Raw genomic sequence first — 15,222 nt, 5'->3', positions numbered from 1 at the left:
ATGCAACAAAGGCAGCAAGCCCCTGACTGGAGGGCAGGGCTGTGATTGGGCCCCAACTCGGTAATCGCTCCGGAAGAGCTTGATCAGACCATTGGCTGCCTCCCTCTACTCACAACGTGTTAAACTTTGAGAGTCCGAGGGCAAAGCCTGGTACAGCGGACCAGACAGGCCCTCTGAAAACACTGAGAATTTAGGACTCGAGTCAAGAGGGCTCTCACATCTACCTCTTGTCTAGAATGCTCCCCTGCCCAACCACAAAAGTAGTTATCTGCTCGGTGAGGTGAATCACGCAATGGGACCACCATGAAAAAGGCAAAGGGTAAGAAGAGATGCATCTCAAATAGGAGGACACTAGATAAACAAGTTCAACAAGGACCATCACAAGTGGTATCTGCCAATTCTCGCTCCCGCACAATGCCACTTTATTAATCCTGGGACACCACGACTTCTGCACATATGATCCATCAAGACATTCAATCCCCGGCAAAGCGCTAAAAAGAAAAATAGGCAAAGCGGCTCTAGGGGAGAGCCTACTGCAGCAAGACCTAAGGCATGTGGACGAGAGGGTGACAGAAGCCGTAGTCACAACTCTGATTTGGAAGACTCACTGAACGAGCTACAGATTACTGTCACATGCCTCATGACAAGCTCCTGGGTGCTGTAGGACCGGATAAAAGGCTTATCGGGCAAGGCCAGGTGGAATATTCCACCTGGAGCTTCCCAGAGGGTGCAGAATGCCCTATCAAGAGATCTTTCTAGAGCAATGGATCCATTACTTTTTTATTGTAAAGCAGGCACGCCATACCATTTTACAGAATACCCCCCATCAGAGTCCAGCCAGGTTCTCTTCTCACCAGGATTCTGAATTACAAAGACAGGGAATCCATTCTGAAAGTGGTGTGAGACTAAGAGGCTACCCAATACGAATCTCATCACATAGTTATATTCCCCGACTACAACAGAAGAGGAACAAAATTACAAAATGTAAACGCAAAATCATGGCAATGAACGCCCACCACATCTTAAAGTTTAAAGTCATCTACCAGGTGAAATCTTTTTTTTCAACACACCAGAAGAGGCATGGGAATGGGTGGATAAAAGACTTTAGCTGAGAGAAGTGAGAAGAATTAATGTCAGAACTAAAACATGAGCAAAAGAGTCAGGAACCCAACATAAAAGGAAACTGAGAGATACAGGAGGGAGTAGCTGCTCATATAATCTGAAGATATTTTAAAATGAATCTGACTGGACTGGGCACCTAGTTAGGCTTTGGTAGAATCTGCTTTTTCTGTGGGTATGACAAAACACGCCCGCTCCCATTATCGAGACCACACAACCTTCCTCTTATCGGAGGCACTGAACAGCTAAGAAGATCGAGTACTGACAGAGGAAAGATCTCAACTTTAGCTAGTGAGAACATCACTCTTGTCTTTCTGCTGCGTAATAAGCACTCATCTACTACATTCGAGGGTCAATGGAGAAGGTTGGTTACGTAAGCCCCTGTGCTAGAACCTGTCTGGTTGACCCCTTGAAAGATGAGCAGGAAAGGACTTGATTTCCCACTGACTGAACATGGTAGGCACCAGCGTTCTGGAAGCATGGTGCAATGTTCATAAGTTTCATTCTCAGTTCTAGTTTCCTTTGCTTTACACCAGTTGGTGTGTAACCTAGTGGAGGCAATACTAGTGGTTGTTTTTTTTTAAAAGGAGGTGACTTTGCTGCCTTATGTTATGCAATATATATACTTCACAGAAGTATGCAGTAGGGTAGGGAGTAATAGGTCATTGTTCACACTGAAGTTCTTTAAGGTTTGATTATATGTACACACATTTGCATTCGGTTTTACACTCAGCAACTTAACAGAGAGTGTAGTAGACACCGACTCATGGTGATACCAAATGCATTTTGGGAGCCTCACCCGAAAGGTTAATGGTCTCCTCAACAAAATAAAGGGAGGTGCACTACATACTGGCACAAAACAATATGATCAAGTTGTTCCCCTTATCCAAAAAAACATCTTCTGTAACCACTTGAATTCACGATACGTAGAGGAGCAAGTGGGGCAGCAAGGTATGTGGTGGCTCAACGCGTGGTCACGGACTAGGGAGGTTTTCAGTGAGTTACTAACTAAATTATGCAATATTTGCAAACCAACACCAGATCAGTTCAAACTGGTGGTAAGAGGTAGAGCGCCGGCTACACTACTTAAATTAAGTGTGCCAATCTGGTGAAACTCATCTGATTTGAATCAACCATTCTAGAATTGGAGGACCAATACGGGAAGGGAACGTCCATGAGCTGAGCCTTGCAAACTGAAATACTGACAATGTCTTCGAAGAGCAGATGAAAAAACAGGGACATTTGTACAACTGTCTGAATCAGAGCGATTAGAAGAGTAGACAATTTGGTGGATTCCTAAGTGAAGATAGAAATGTCATTATGGAATCAACTGTGATACCTCAGCAGTTTGCCAGATACTATAGAGGAGTCTATGGTGCAAGAATAATTTTCTGAGAGAGATGTCTGATTTCAAGCTGCTCTTCACATAACTAGACTTAAACAGGAAGAATGTGTTCCCCTTCATAATCTACTCGCAGCAGAGGAAATCTCCGAGGCGGTCAAACAAATCCCCACGGGGAAAAGTCCGAGCCCCATTTGGTTCTTGGGGGAATCCTAAATCCTAGAGCTATTTCTCTGGATATATCTCTTTTGACCGGTCTCTGTATTATTTGAGACTTGTTTCATGAGAGGGGATCTTCCATTTAGCTTATGCAAAGCAGTTACTGCAGCTCTCCAGAAACTGGTCCAAATAGCAAATCATTACGACTCGTATAGATGTAGTTTGCTCATTAATACAAATGCTAACATTGTAGCCAAAATAATAGTTATTCAAAAGCTTATTCACTATGATCAAAGTGGATTTATGCCACACAAGTCCAAGATTACTTAAAGTGTAAACCCTTTCCCACTGGATCCTCTCATCATACTGCTAGTGGATCATAAGAAGCATTTGATACCCTTGAGTAGGAATGCATTTTATTATTTTTCATTAAGAGGAACTCTACTCCAATACTTGTTGCCCACTTCTACCGCCCGTACAGGTGTTCAACAGCGAGGGTGAGGTGTAGTCATTCCCTCTGACTTCTCCGCATACTATCCTTCCCTCAGGATTCGCTGTCACAAATGCAGTGGAAGAGTGATATAACTGAGGAAACCTCATTATGGTTGGTACGCGTCTCCCTTAAGTATCTGCTTTATCAGGATGTTGGTGCACTGCTGCACTTTAGATCTCCACATTTGTGGCAGTAGTGGCTCAAAATTCTATGAAGTCACGCAGTGAACTCCAATATGATTTGTCCTTCAGCAGAATCAGTCACGCCCTCAGCCCATGTCAATATAGACACACCAACGTACCATAACCCCCTGGAAGCAAAATATATGCTCTCCCTGGTAACTTGAGAAAGTTAATCACTTAAGCATGCTGGTCATTAGTGATGAACTCATTGAGCCCGTTTCAGCAGGCCTGGGCGGCGGATATAGGCCCCCCCACAGAAGCCACCGACTGGCAATATGCCCTTATGACCCTGACTTTCATCAAATCTGCTACATGAGGCAATGACTATGGTGCATGTGCATTGAGACTTCCCCTATCTGTCTCAAAAGTCATGAAGAAGAGGAAGAGATAGTCCACTTAGTCTGGAGTGGTACAAATGCCAGAGTTTTCTGGTTGGCAGTGGAAAGGGTGCTCGCAGACATATTACATCATCATCTCACCCTACCTCCCCAAATTGCTTTGAGGAACCTTGTGCGAGAACAGGGTCTCAATAGCTATGAGAAGGCCATTCTAGGATTGGGGCTGGTACTTGCAAAGAGGGACACTGCACAGCTGAGACAAGAAGAACTCCCAACCGTGGCCAAAGGAAGGCTGGTCTAGATACTCGTAGGTTACTAAATATACATATTTATGAGACGCATGAGACCCAGATGAACAACATAAGATATGGGGTAACTGGCTGAAGTGATTGGGCATTTTGCAGCTCTCTGTTACATAATGCCAAATATATGATTACAAATACATGTGTCAGTCCCTCCTATAATATCTAACACATTGTTTTGTACTTGATTTTGTATTTGTTTGTTTGTAAATTTGAAATATATATATATTTTTTGCAGAGTTTTATATAGCGCGAACTAGGCCCGAACCGAATCGGGTATCAGAGCGCTTTACATAGCACCAGTTACGTTACATGTTACGTTACATGAGGACACACATTCATTTTTAGGCACGGGGAGATTAAGTGATTTGCCCAGAATCACAGGAGGTTTTGGCGTCGTTACCGAGACTCTAACCCAGATCTCCAGGTCCGAGGTCGAGCGCAAAACCTTTTTATAAAAAGAAAAGAATAATGATGGGCAATCATTTTTTCCTTGTCAATGTGAGCTGAAGAGAAGCCATTATAGGCCAACCTTAAACATATATCATCAAAACACTTTGGTTTTATGGATGGAAGACCAGCCTCGTCAGGCTTCTTGTCTTGGACTTCTAGAGCATGTCTTCAGATTTTCAGCTCAGCATAACAAAGTGACAGCATCATGAGCATTCAAGAAGGGGGTCGCCATTGTGTGTGTGTGTGTGTAGAGAGAGAGGGTAAGAAAGTCTGTTTAATTACTGATGGATCAGAAATTGGCTCATCCCATCTTATACCAATGAGGAAGGACATGTCATCAGCCACCTGCTCTACTCCGAGAGTATTTTTCTACATAAGAAAGTTAAATGGTTTCCAAAGATGGCTTCTGTTATGAAGAAGGAATTGAAAAATACTATTTTCGATAGCAGTATCCAACATCCAATAGACCCAACATTATAAGCAGAGGTTGTGTCAAAACATATACATGTACCAGTTAATAAAATTCCAAACACGATGGCACTCAAAAAACATTTTCATTTTAAGATTCACTCATACCAAGTACCACTGTAGGTATTTGGCAAGGGAGGACCAAATTATGTGGCACGGGTAACTAAATTATGTGGCAAGAAAATGCAAATTATGAGGAGGAACATTTTGAGATAGTACCAGTTGATTTGTTATAATTTTTACACATTAACACTGCCTGGACAGTACTGCCTAGTACTAGTTTAACACCTAGAAACAGCAATATGCAACTGAAATGTGAACAGTCAACCTTTGCGAAGTGCCTTCCACTGTACAGCAACATGCTTTGCTGCATTTTCAGTAACTTTTGATCCTTTGAGTAGGAAACTTTTTTGTTAAAATCTTCAAATTATGCATCAGATCATGCATTAAGTGGCAAAGACCGCTGCAGCCGCAGAATAGCATTATTCTAGTGACCCTGATCATACCAAAGGAACATGTAATCACAGTTTGGTTGGGGGGAACAGTCCACCAGAGTAGCACTGGGTGGTGCAACGTATTGAGTGATCAATCTTCCCGCTGGTGGAACTGTGCTTTCAGAAGGTGCTGTTTGAAAGTATAAAGTTTCCCCACACCAATCAGATTTGCCTGCACGCAGTCTACCTCATCAAAATGGCAGCTGAGCGACCAATAGGATTGGCAGTTCATTTCCATTAAAGTTTCATTAGTCACTGAGCAGCCAATCAGATTGGCTGGAACAGTCCACCGCCTTACTTTACTTGATTTATTGCTCAAAAAGGGCACGGGACATGTTGGAATAAGAGCACGGTGCTTTGTGATCAGAATAATGTTAACTGTTTATCGCAGTTGAAGCCGAATCCTAGCAGTTCCTTCATGCCCTGTCATGCATGTCAGTGTTGTGTGAAACCCACTGGTTAAGAATTCATTTACAAACACAATATCATGTTGAAAAGGGTATACCACCAACCGATGTCTCAGAGAAAACTAAAGGTAAAAGTAAAACTAAAAGTAGTGTTTGTATAGCCACCCTGACAATAATAATATAGAATATGTTAAAAGCAAAACAACCAACTACACCATTATTGTGGTGTTTGTCATCCGGGGATCTTTACCTGGAACATCTCATCCGAAGGTTTCAGAAACCAAGTGATATGCCAACAACTGCCTAAGGATGAAAGACTGAAACTACCCTGCTGGTATTCACACCTGTGACTTGTATATCCCAGAGAGATACTGGGCCATGTGAATTACCCTATACATTTGCAGAACATTCTGGAAACAATTACATGGTTTATGCAGTAAAACTAACTTGTTACATCATCAGCAAAATGACTAGCACCTTCCCATAGGAACAAGGCACTACACAAGAAGCCAAGTGTATCCACTATGGCAAATATATTAATAATCCTCACAGGGCCGCTAACTGCCCGCCGCAAACTTCCTTTGATAACCGGATGCACTGCGTCAGCCAGCAAACAGCCAATGGCTGAACATTCAAAATCTTACCTGCCCAAAATGTACGGTGATTGGACGCCGCTCGTCTTTCATTTTGGAATCTCTTTTGTCTAGCAGAGGCGACGGAGCCGTCCTTGGGAGTGGGTCGTCAGCGGTTACACAACTTCCATTCTCCGCGTTGTCAGCAAAGTCCTAATGGTTGGACGAAGAGGAAAGCGCAGTTGGGGGTTACAAACAGTATAACAAAGGCGAAAACATGCACATAGGTTCTTGTACAGGACCGCAAGCGAGAAACCATCCCCAGGCACCGATCTAAGAGTCCAGAATGAAACGAGCCAGAGGAAGACACCCACCACATTTAACCAAGAGGTGGAAAGCAAGGAGGCCATCTTTGGACTACTGTGCCATTGTTTACTGAGTGTTCTATAAAACCCTATATTTATTAGATACCCCTCTGGAATTCTGGGTCAGAAAGGAGGCCCAGAAGGGCCTCATGGAACTGGACCGTGAAAGGTAAAGACATAATTATAAACTCTTGAGCTACCATCGCTCGCCCTTCTCATCAATGACATCTCCGAGCAGAACTTCACTAGTGGCCAACCCCAGCGGGGCTTGGTCACCGCCACTGGGTCTCCTCTCGTCCACTCCTCTTGGGCAAACTCAAGCTCAAAGCAGGGCATAGACAAGGGGGGGGGGCAGTGACAGCATTACTGGCATATGGGCAAAGGGCACCAGACCAGTGGACTAAACAACTTTAAACTAAGGAGGTGAGAGGCAGCTTGTGCCCTTGAAAAAACAATACATCACCTGTCCCTGTGAAGTCACATGGGTGATAGCCCATTGTATGGTCTCACTGGCGTGAAGACACCCAAATTCAACTCATGCTTAAAAGAAACAGCATTTCAGAACACAAAGGGGGAGAGGTGGAGGTATACCAACAACACCCTTCATATTTAATCAGGAACTCACGGCAGGGAGTGAAGGCAGAACGGAACAGACCTACTGAGGTCGGTGCCAATACTATTGCCCAAATTGGTTGCTGGATATTTCCCTTGTCGGATATTCCAATTCTTTTGGAAGAGGAAGCCTCACTTACTGTTTTGTGGCATGCTTCAGCATTGGTGACCTCTCCCCACCCTGATAAGATCATACCACCAGGGTGGTACTAAGAGAATCCTACCTTGGCACAGAGTATTTTTTACCAAGCTTCATGGTCTGGAAGGAGATGATACCCTCTGTAGTCACACATTCGTCAAGAGGTGTATTGTGCTGTCCGTCTAGCCACGGTCTGTGTCCCAGACACTGGAATTGCTACATAAATGGGAAGAGTGACTCAGTGCCAAGGCAGGACTTTCTTTGACATTATAATTTGACTGACGTTAAGCAGGTCAGTTTGTTAGGGGTCCCTCTGCCCTGAAGAATACCCATGACCTGTATTGGCTGGGAATAGGGAAGAAACATGTTGGCCTACAATTGATGGTGGGACCATATGCCTACATTCCATCACACTACTGTTTTTAGTTTTACCAGAGGTACCCACTAATAAAGGAGATAACAGTGGTGGACCTCTGTGAATTTTATAGTAACCTGGATCCTTTTCTGTGTAGTAAAGTTTTATCTAAGAACTCCCTCTACTGCGAGGTCGAGCCCACTGTGGTGGTATCATCTTACCAGGGTGGGGAGGGGGTGCTAATGATTAAGCATACACAAAGCAGTGAGAGAGGCTTCTTCTTCAAATAGAATTGGAATCTCCTAAGGGAAATCACCAGCACCCAATTTGGGCAAGAGTCTTGGCATATACCCAAGTAGGTCTGTCCCGCTCTGCGGTCGCACATTGTCATGCTTTTCAAAAAGAAATAACATTCAGTAAAAATGTAAGCCGTTGAGCTGCATTTCGAATCTATGCTTACATGGTCAGTAAAGGGGAGGTAAAAGTACCTGGTCTTGTCAGGTAGGGAGTTTGCAGGGTTGTACTAGGTATCACACAGTGTGTAATTTGACACCACTTGTAACAAGATGTAAAGAAGAGAGATATTTTTGCACAGAAACTCAGATATTTTCACTTCTAGAATTAAGGAGTTTCTGCCAAGTCACACTGTGGTAAAATTATAAATGATAAGAGGAGAAATGTATCATACTGTAGGCATAGAAAAAATTATGAATATCATACGTTCAAGATGCGTAAAAACTAGCTAAGGCATAAACTTTTATTAACTCCCTATTGTCTATAATGGAGTTCAGATTTAGGGTATAGTGCATGTACACATCGCAAATAACTCCCAAGGCGTGATTAGATTTTTTCAAAAGTGGCACAACAGAGCAAACTAATGACTGTAAGTGACTAACCGTAAAAGCCACTTGTTGGGAGGCCTGGAGGGCGGTCCCGGTCATGACCCACTGTCACCATGGGAAAGTGATTCAGACACTTTGACCCATCAATACAATCACTGCATTTAAAGGCTGAGAAAATCTAGGGCTTGGAGGTCATTGCCTTCCTCAACAGGACTGGTGCTCTGGTCCAGAATGGAGGGGCAGGTCCATGAGTTGACTCAGGCTACCTTGGGAAAGGACCCCATCACATGTGATAGCATTTAATTTTATAAAACAGGGTCCTATATTGTGGAGACAAAATGTGTTTCCCTGTTCTAAAGAGGAGTAATTAATAGGCTTGTTTGGGAGAAACTGGTGAAATCCATTTAGAAATCAGATGCAATCTATTTATGACAAATAATTGAAGTCACTGAAAATATCTAGTTTATTTGGGAAAATTATGATTTATGATTGATCTTCCCATATGAGAGGCAAGGCCCTCAAACAAGCATGTCACTGTAGAACAGCTAGTATGGCTGGGCTGACAAGATTCAGACAGAAGGAAGGTATTCACACACCTGTGGCTAAACAAAATGATTGAACCAGACCCTCAAGGGCTCTCCATGTATGCATGTTGACGGATTACACTTTAGACGGCACACACTGAAGCATGTGCCATGCCATCTTGGTCATGTTTATGAGTCGGTCTAATTTTGGGAGTTGGCCTGTATGAACTGATACAGCAAGTTACCGAGGGAACACGACAAGCCTTGTGTGCACTGTAAGGCCCGAACACAAAGGGCCGAACACAAAGTGTGAGATCGATATCACAGCATTGCACAATCCACATCTAAAGTGTTTTAAGGCTTATCAAGGCCTTTCAGGTCCAACACTAATTATGTGGTTCGGATCGATTCCTGCAAATCTTTGTACAACTCGCCTTTTGCATCTTTGGGCGTGTCATCTCCTACTTCGGAGTGGAATCATACGGTTTTCATTTATATTTGGCCGATGTTTCAGAACAAATCTCGTTACGTGTGTAGGAACGTGTATGTGGGGTCAGAGGTCGCTGGGCTCAGATACCTTGGTACTCTTTTGTGTGATTAGGTTTATCCCTAGAGTTTCCCCTGGGAACTATACCCTCCAAGTGGCTGAGGCGCTTGGTACCTTGAGGGCACCGCAAAGTACTATTTGTTGTTTTACATTTATCTGGAACCTCCTTAATTAGATGTCCATTTGTATATGGCAGAGCCACTTTTATTCTATAGGTTTGTCACAATGTTCAAGGGAGAAATGGCTGCATAAGCCAATCAATAACAAACTGCCACCAATTGCCTCAGTCTGACCTTAGAGCAGTCACCACTCCCAGTACCAGTGGTGGCACACTATGGTGTAGATCACAATTTAGCAGAGCTCTGGACTCTGCCAGGAAAGCTGAGCCCATTCGCAACCATCTTAAGCACCTCCAAGTAGGCTCCACATTCAGTTCCACTGCAGAAGAAAGAAGCAACAGAATAAAGGTAATATCTGTAGGGTGACATTGTTCAAGGTGTCATGGCGGATGATCACACCAGCAACTAGTCCCCGCAGGTTACGATGCTGAGGATCCACTTAACTGGCAAAGCAATTCACAAGTGAGTAACAAAGTGCTATAATATCATTAATGGTCAAATGCTACCAAAAATTTCAAGGCCAATTGTTACCCTAAAGTTCAGGAAGAAGATTGGAGCTAAAGTTGGAATTTTGGTGGCTGTTTTCACAAAGCTTAGAGTTGAGATGAAGTTTCCTTAATATGTGATGTGCATTCTGTAGCTCTAATGAATATTAGACATGGTAAGAGTAAATATTGCATTTATCAGTATGAAGACATACCCATTCCAAGAAGAAATGTTGACTTCAGAGCCTGAGCAATATCTAGAATGTATGTGTTACTAATAATAGCAAGATCAGTGAATGCAACAGACTGCTTCAGGATGGTCTGGATACCCACAGTTTCTTTCATCAACAGTTCACCTAAAACAACTTGAGAGTGTTTTTTGTAACATAAAAAAAGGCTGAAGTAGGCTGGATGGTGCAAGCAACAGATCTGGAGAATGTCTTGAGACAGCTCCCAGAGATGAATCCATGACCGTTTTATCTGAATGATAACAATCTATATAACAATGTGAATGGAAATTAGATTGAGCGTGTAAATGAAGCATGTGCTGATAATATTCTGACCGCCTGTGACTGCAGGGTAGAATGTCACATGAAGAGCCTGAAGGGGAAAGCAGTGTTCCTTTGTGTGTGCTGGACAGGTGAAGCGTGGAAGAGCAAGGCCTGCAGAGACAAAGCAAGTGGGACACTGACTATACCCAAGGAAAAGATAGGTCAGTGCTTGAGATGACAGGAGATCAGTGTAGACTCCGCATACGTCACGCTAGAGCAGGTATTGGCAAGGATAACCTAAGGTAAGTTGAACATTCTTTGATTCATCCCTGCCGCCCATCCAGCTACGAAGGAGGAAAATCCCTAGAGGTTAACTTGTTGAGAGGGGTGTGCCACCTACCAGGGTGGCAAACCAATGAGAAGTAGTCCACCTGAACACTGATATTTGTGGTGGACTCTAGGAATCCCTTGGCCTGGAATGAATGTGGCGTGGACCAGATATCGCCTAGAACAGTTAGGAGGACATCTGAATGTGCGAGAAATGAGGAAGAAGAGATGGCACTGTCAAAGGGAAAATGGAGAATGGTGAATTATATCTGATTAATGCTGCCCTGATTCCTTACTGCAAGGGACTTGAGTAACCCCTGCTCAGGATAGATGAATTATTCCTCTAAATTGTTTAAATGAGGAATAATTCTAAGGCATTTCAGGTAAGATACTGCAGGGATATACAATTTCCCCTCATTCCGAATGTATGGAATCTTCAGATATTTGTACACACACAAAAAGTTGAGTTTAATACACATTTCTAAAAAGATTGCTTTTTGTGACAAAGGTTTTTGTGACCCAGCGTGACTGTGTCACCAATGAGGATATATTCAGCTCCTCATGAGCTGAAGGTTGAAATGTCTGTATATAGGAGTGGGGTTTTCATGCTTATATGGAAGACAAGCTCTCGAAATCTCGAAGGAAGAGTCCTAGGGCCCAGTTGGGTCATGATGCCTACCTCGGAAAGGTGAGTGGGCCAGATACCTCATGAAAAAGTGGCAGCGCTCCCAGGGAGGAACACACATTCTGACCGCAAGCTGTGGAAGACATAGTCCTGGCAGGGTAAGGAGCCGAGTCTGGAGGCTTGAGCCTATGCAGAGCTCACGTACCTGGTCTACCACACACATTGTTAGCTCTGTTCTTCATCTTTGGGTTGTGGCCAGTAGATCCCTAATCTAGAAGAGAACGGAGCCTCGAATGTACTAGATCAACAAGAACAATTGAGGTTTTGCATTTTATATAAAAGCCCTCAATTGCTCGCTTATCCCGGGGCACTTTGCTAAGGAAGCACTGAAATGGGCAGGTCAAGTACCTCTAAATGTGTGATTACCTCTTTAGGATTTTCTAACTACATGTGGCTCTGTCTACTCAAATAAAGAACTTTATTAGAATCCGGAGCATTTATTAACCCAAGTACATGTGCGATCTGTGACTGGTATATCTAATATGCAGCGGAGAGCTATTCCTTCTTGCTTACCTTACCTTCCATGCTTTCTCCCAATGGTGGCGTCTAGTGTGTCAGGAGCACACAATGCGATGTATGCACTATCACCGCCTCACAAGTGTCATAGGGCACCACCTCCTGGAGCTGGGGCTTTCATAGAACAAGGTAAGTCAACAACCGTGTTGTAGGGCCACCTCCCAGAGGTAGGGATTCCATAAACAGAGGTAAGGCAACAACGGGGTCATAGGGCACCACCTACCGCAGCTTGGGCATTCATGGACCGAGGTAAGGCAACTACTGTGTCGTAGGACAGCACCTCCCCAACTCGGGCTTCCATGGACCGAGGTAAGGCAACAATCGTGTCGTAGGGTACCACCTCACAGAGCTGGGGCTTCCATAGACCGAGGTAAGGCAACAACCTTAGGGCACCACCTAGCGGAGGCATCCAATTACTGACAATAGGGTCCGAAAACTGCCATTACTTTCAAGGTATAGGAAACACACAATGTTTCCTGGAGTTCTTGAAGGTTGTTGCTGAATTTCTGCCGTCTCCATCTCATTTCAAACCATCCTTCCTCATTCCAACATTTCAAACACGAGTTGCGAATCCACATCGAATTTTAGGCATTCCCGATTATCACATTACCTCATTCATTTATGTTTTGAGCACGCCCTGCAAGAACAGCCTGGCTTTTGATATTATTACTGCAAATGTTCCTAAAGGATTTTATGACATTTTTATGCCTTAGAAATCAAATGTTTAAGTACCTAAACCATTCACATATAGAACCATGTCGAGAATAGCTGCCAGTGCCATGTTAAAAGGGAATGGGGGAGCAGATTAAAAAAATATATGCATAAGAAAGAATTGATGGACGAAATGCTGGACAATGCAATTATTCTCCCCAGTCATAAGGATCTAGGTTAAATCCATCGTTTTTTTGCTCGCCACACGACCACAGTTTGGACCCAGCCATATGCAAATCATTCTTGACCCTGTTCATTGTGGGAACAGTCCAGCCCGAACTACCAAGCCAGGTCCTCCCTGGACCGGAAACAAGCATCCTGGGACCGGTTTCTGGGCAGGTAGGACCTGGCCTGGCAGTCGGGCAGGACTGTTCCAATTGGGTGCAAGGTCAAGACTGATTTGCATATGACTGGATCCAAACTGGAATGGCATATTGAGCAAAAAAACGATTAATTTAGGCCCAGATCTCTGTACTGGGTTGAGTGTATGACATTGTTCTGTATTCTGTCCATCAACTGTTCTTTTTGCATTTGTCATCCCGAGTGGGACGGGTATGCCCAGACCTGGGTCCCGTGCTCTCCGTGCCACTGGAGTGAAGCTATCCTGGCTGATGGGGGCTGAAAGCTCGAAACCGGTCCTAGAAGGCTTGTTTCCAGTCCAGATAGGACCTGGCCTGGCAGTTCGGGCTGGACAGTTACCATAGGGCGCAGGGTCAAGACTGATTTGCATACAGCTGGGTCCAAACTGGAATGGCAGGGCATATTGAGCAAAAAAACGATGGGTTAGGCCCAGATCTTTATACTAGGGGTGAGTGTATGACATTGTTCTGCATTCTGTTCATCAATTGTTCTTTTTGCGATAAAAAGAAAAAGCCAGTTTGCAGCAGTGTGAAAAAAAGCCATTTTGCAGCAGTGTGAAGGCGCCTGAGACCAAATCAAGTAGGTAGTTAATGAGTGAGGCATAAGATAAGCAGAGAAATACGAGGATGAAAGATTGTGAATGGCCATTCAGCATTACCCACCAAGCTAGAATCTGATTTGGTGAGCAACTGAAATGATCAATCCCTGATGAAACAGCCGGGAAGGGAAGGTTGGGTGGAGTGCGGACATGATGGTCTGTGTGTGAGGAGCTCCCGGCTCCAAGCTGATTCTCTGTCTCATCCTGGCAATGGTCGATGTATGTTATATGAAATCCTATGCAGTATAAAATACATCTCCGCTGTCTATTGCCAATGCCTGTTTGTTCTGTGGCATCTAAAAAACTCCAAAGCTGGGTAAATATCTCATTTTTGAGGACAAGCTCGATCGTTTGAGGCCTGAAAGAGTAAAATGTCAGAGCCCACAGTCCATAAAGGCTGGGAGGTATGTATATGTAAAGTGTTTGAGATTTAAGTGTGTTAAGTTTGTGAAACGGAAAGGTAATCCTGTTGATCAAAAGCGAAGGCCTTCAGAAACTCCAACACCACTGCCTTGATATGACAAGCCCCATAAAATACTACTGCAAAGATGTATGTAACAATGAAGTATAAGTGGTAGGTCTCTATACTCTACTGCAGACTTCTCCTAAGTCAATCCTGGAGGGCTCTCGGGGCTCCTGTGGCAAAAATGATATATCCAGGACAGGCAAAAAGGCAGGTAATGACGGCAATTTTTTTAAGCAAATTAATTTATGAAAACAAAGATTCACTCAGAAAAAACAAAGGAAGACACCCCTTCTTTTATAACCACCCAAACGGAAATCATTGTATGTCGTTTTATAGTATAAAGCGCCCAAAAAGTTGACTTTCATGCATAAACACAGAATTTTCCTAAGACAAATCCTCGCGACTGTTGACCCAGCGTCGGAGTGTGCAAAGTTTTTATGTTTCTGCTTGTTAATTTTTGCAAAGTTTCATCATTTCTCCTGTCGGATGGTTTGCGATTTTCTCAGTTTTCCTACAATCTTCTAGTGCAAAGTTTTTCTTTCGACAAGAAGATAATGTTCACTTTCAAAGGCCAGAGGTAATCTAAACTCGACCAGTGGAGTGCGACTCAAGATGTCTGCATATCTGCATCATAATTCCATGCTGGGAAATGTATGCAGGATTTTTCTCTGCACAACGCCGCTCAGGAGAAGAAAAGCGTTTTATGCAAATCACATTCGTTTTGCACCTTTTCGAAGCATCAAATACGAAT

The 15,222-nt window shown here is 43.6% G+C and overlaps 1 protein-coding gene across 5 annotated transcripts in view; it reads right to left on the bottom strand.

Moving 5' to 3' along the window:
* DENND1A (DENN domain containing 1A) overlaps nucleotides 1–15,222 on the bottom strand; it is a 1,341,914-nt gene that overhangs the window by 271,800 nt on the left and 1,054,892 nt on the right. For all 5 annotated transcript variants that reach the window (XM_078641835.1, XM_078641836.1, XM_078641838.1 and 2 more), the window contains exon 19: nucleotides 6,402–6,542. In XM_078641835.1, the coding sequence (XP_078497961.1) occupies nucleotides 6,402–6,542 (141 nt within the window). The remainder of the gene's footprint in view (nucleotides 1–6,401; nucleotides 6,543–15,222) is intronic.

The sequence above is a fragment of the Lissotriton helveticus genome, chromosome 5_1 (genome assembly GCF_964261635.1).
Source record: "Lissotriton helveticus chromosome 5_1, aLisHel1.1, whole genome shotgun sequence".
In the NCBI taxonomy this organism is placed as follows: Eukaryota; Metazoa; Chordata; class Amphibia; order Caudata; family Salamandridae; genus Lissotriton; species Lissotriton helveticus.
Note: the sequence above shows the minus strand (reverse complement) of the source record. Positions and strands in the feature narration are given on the sequence as shown.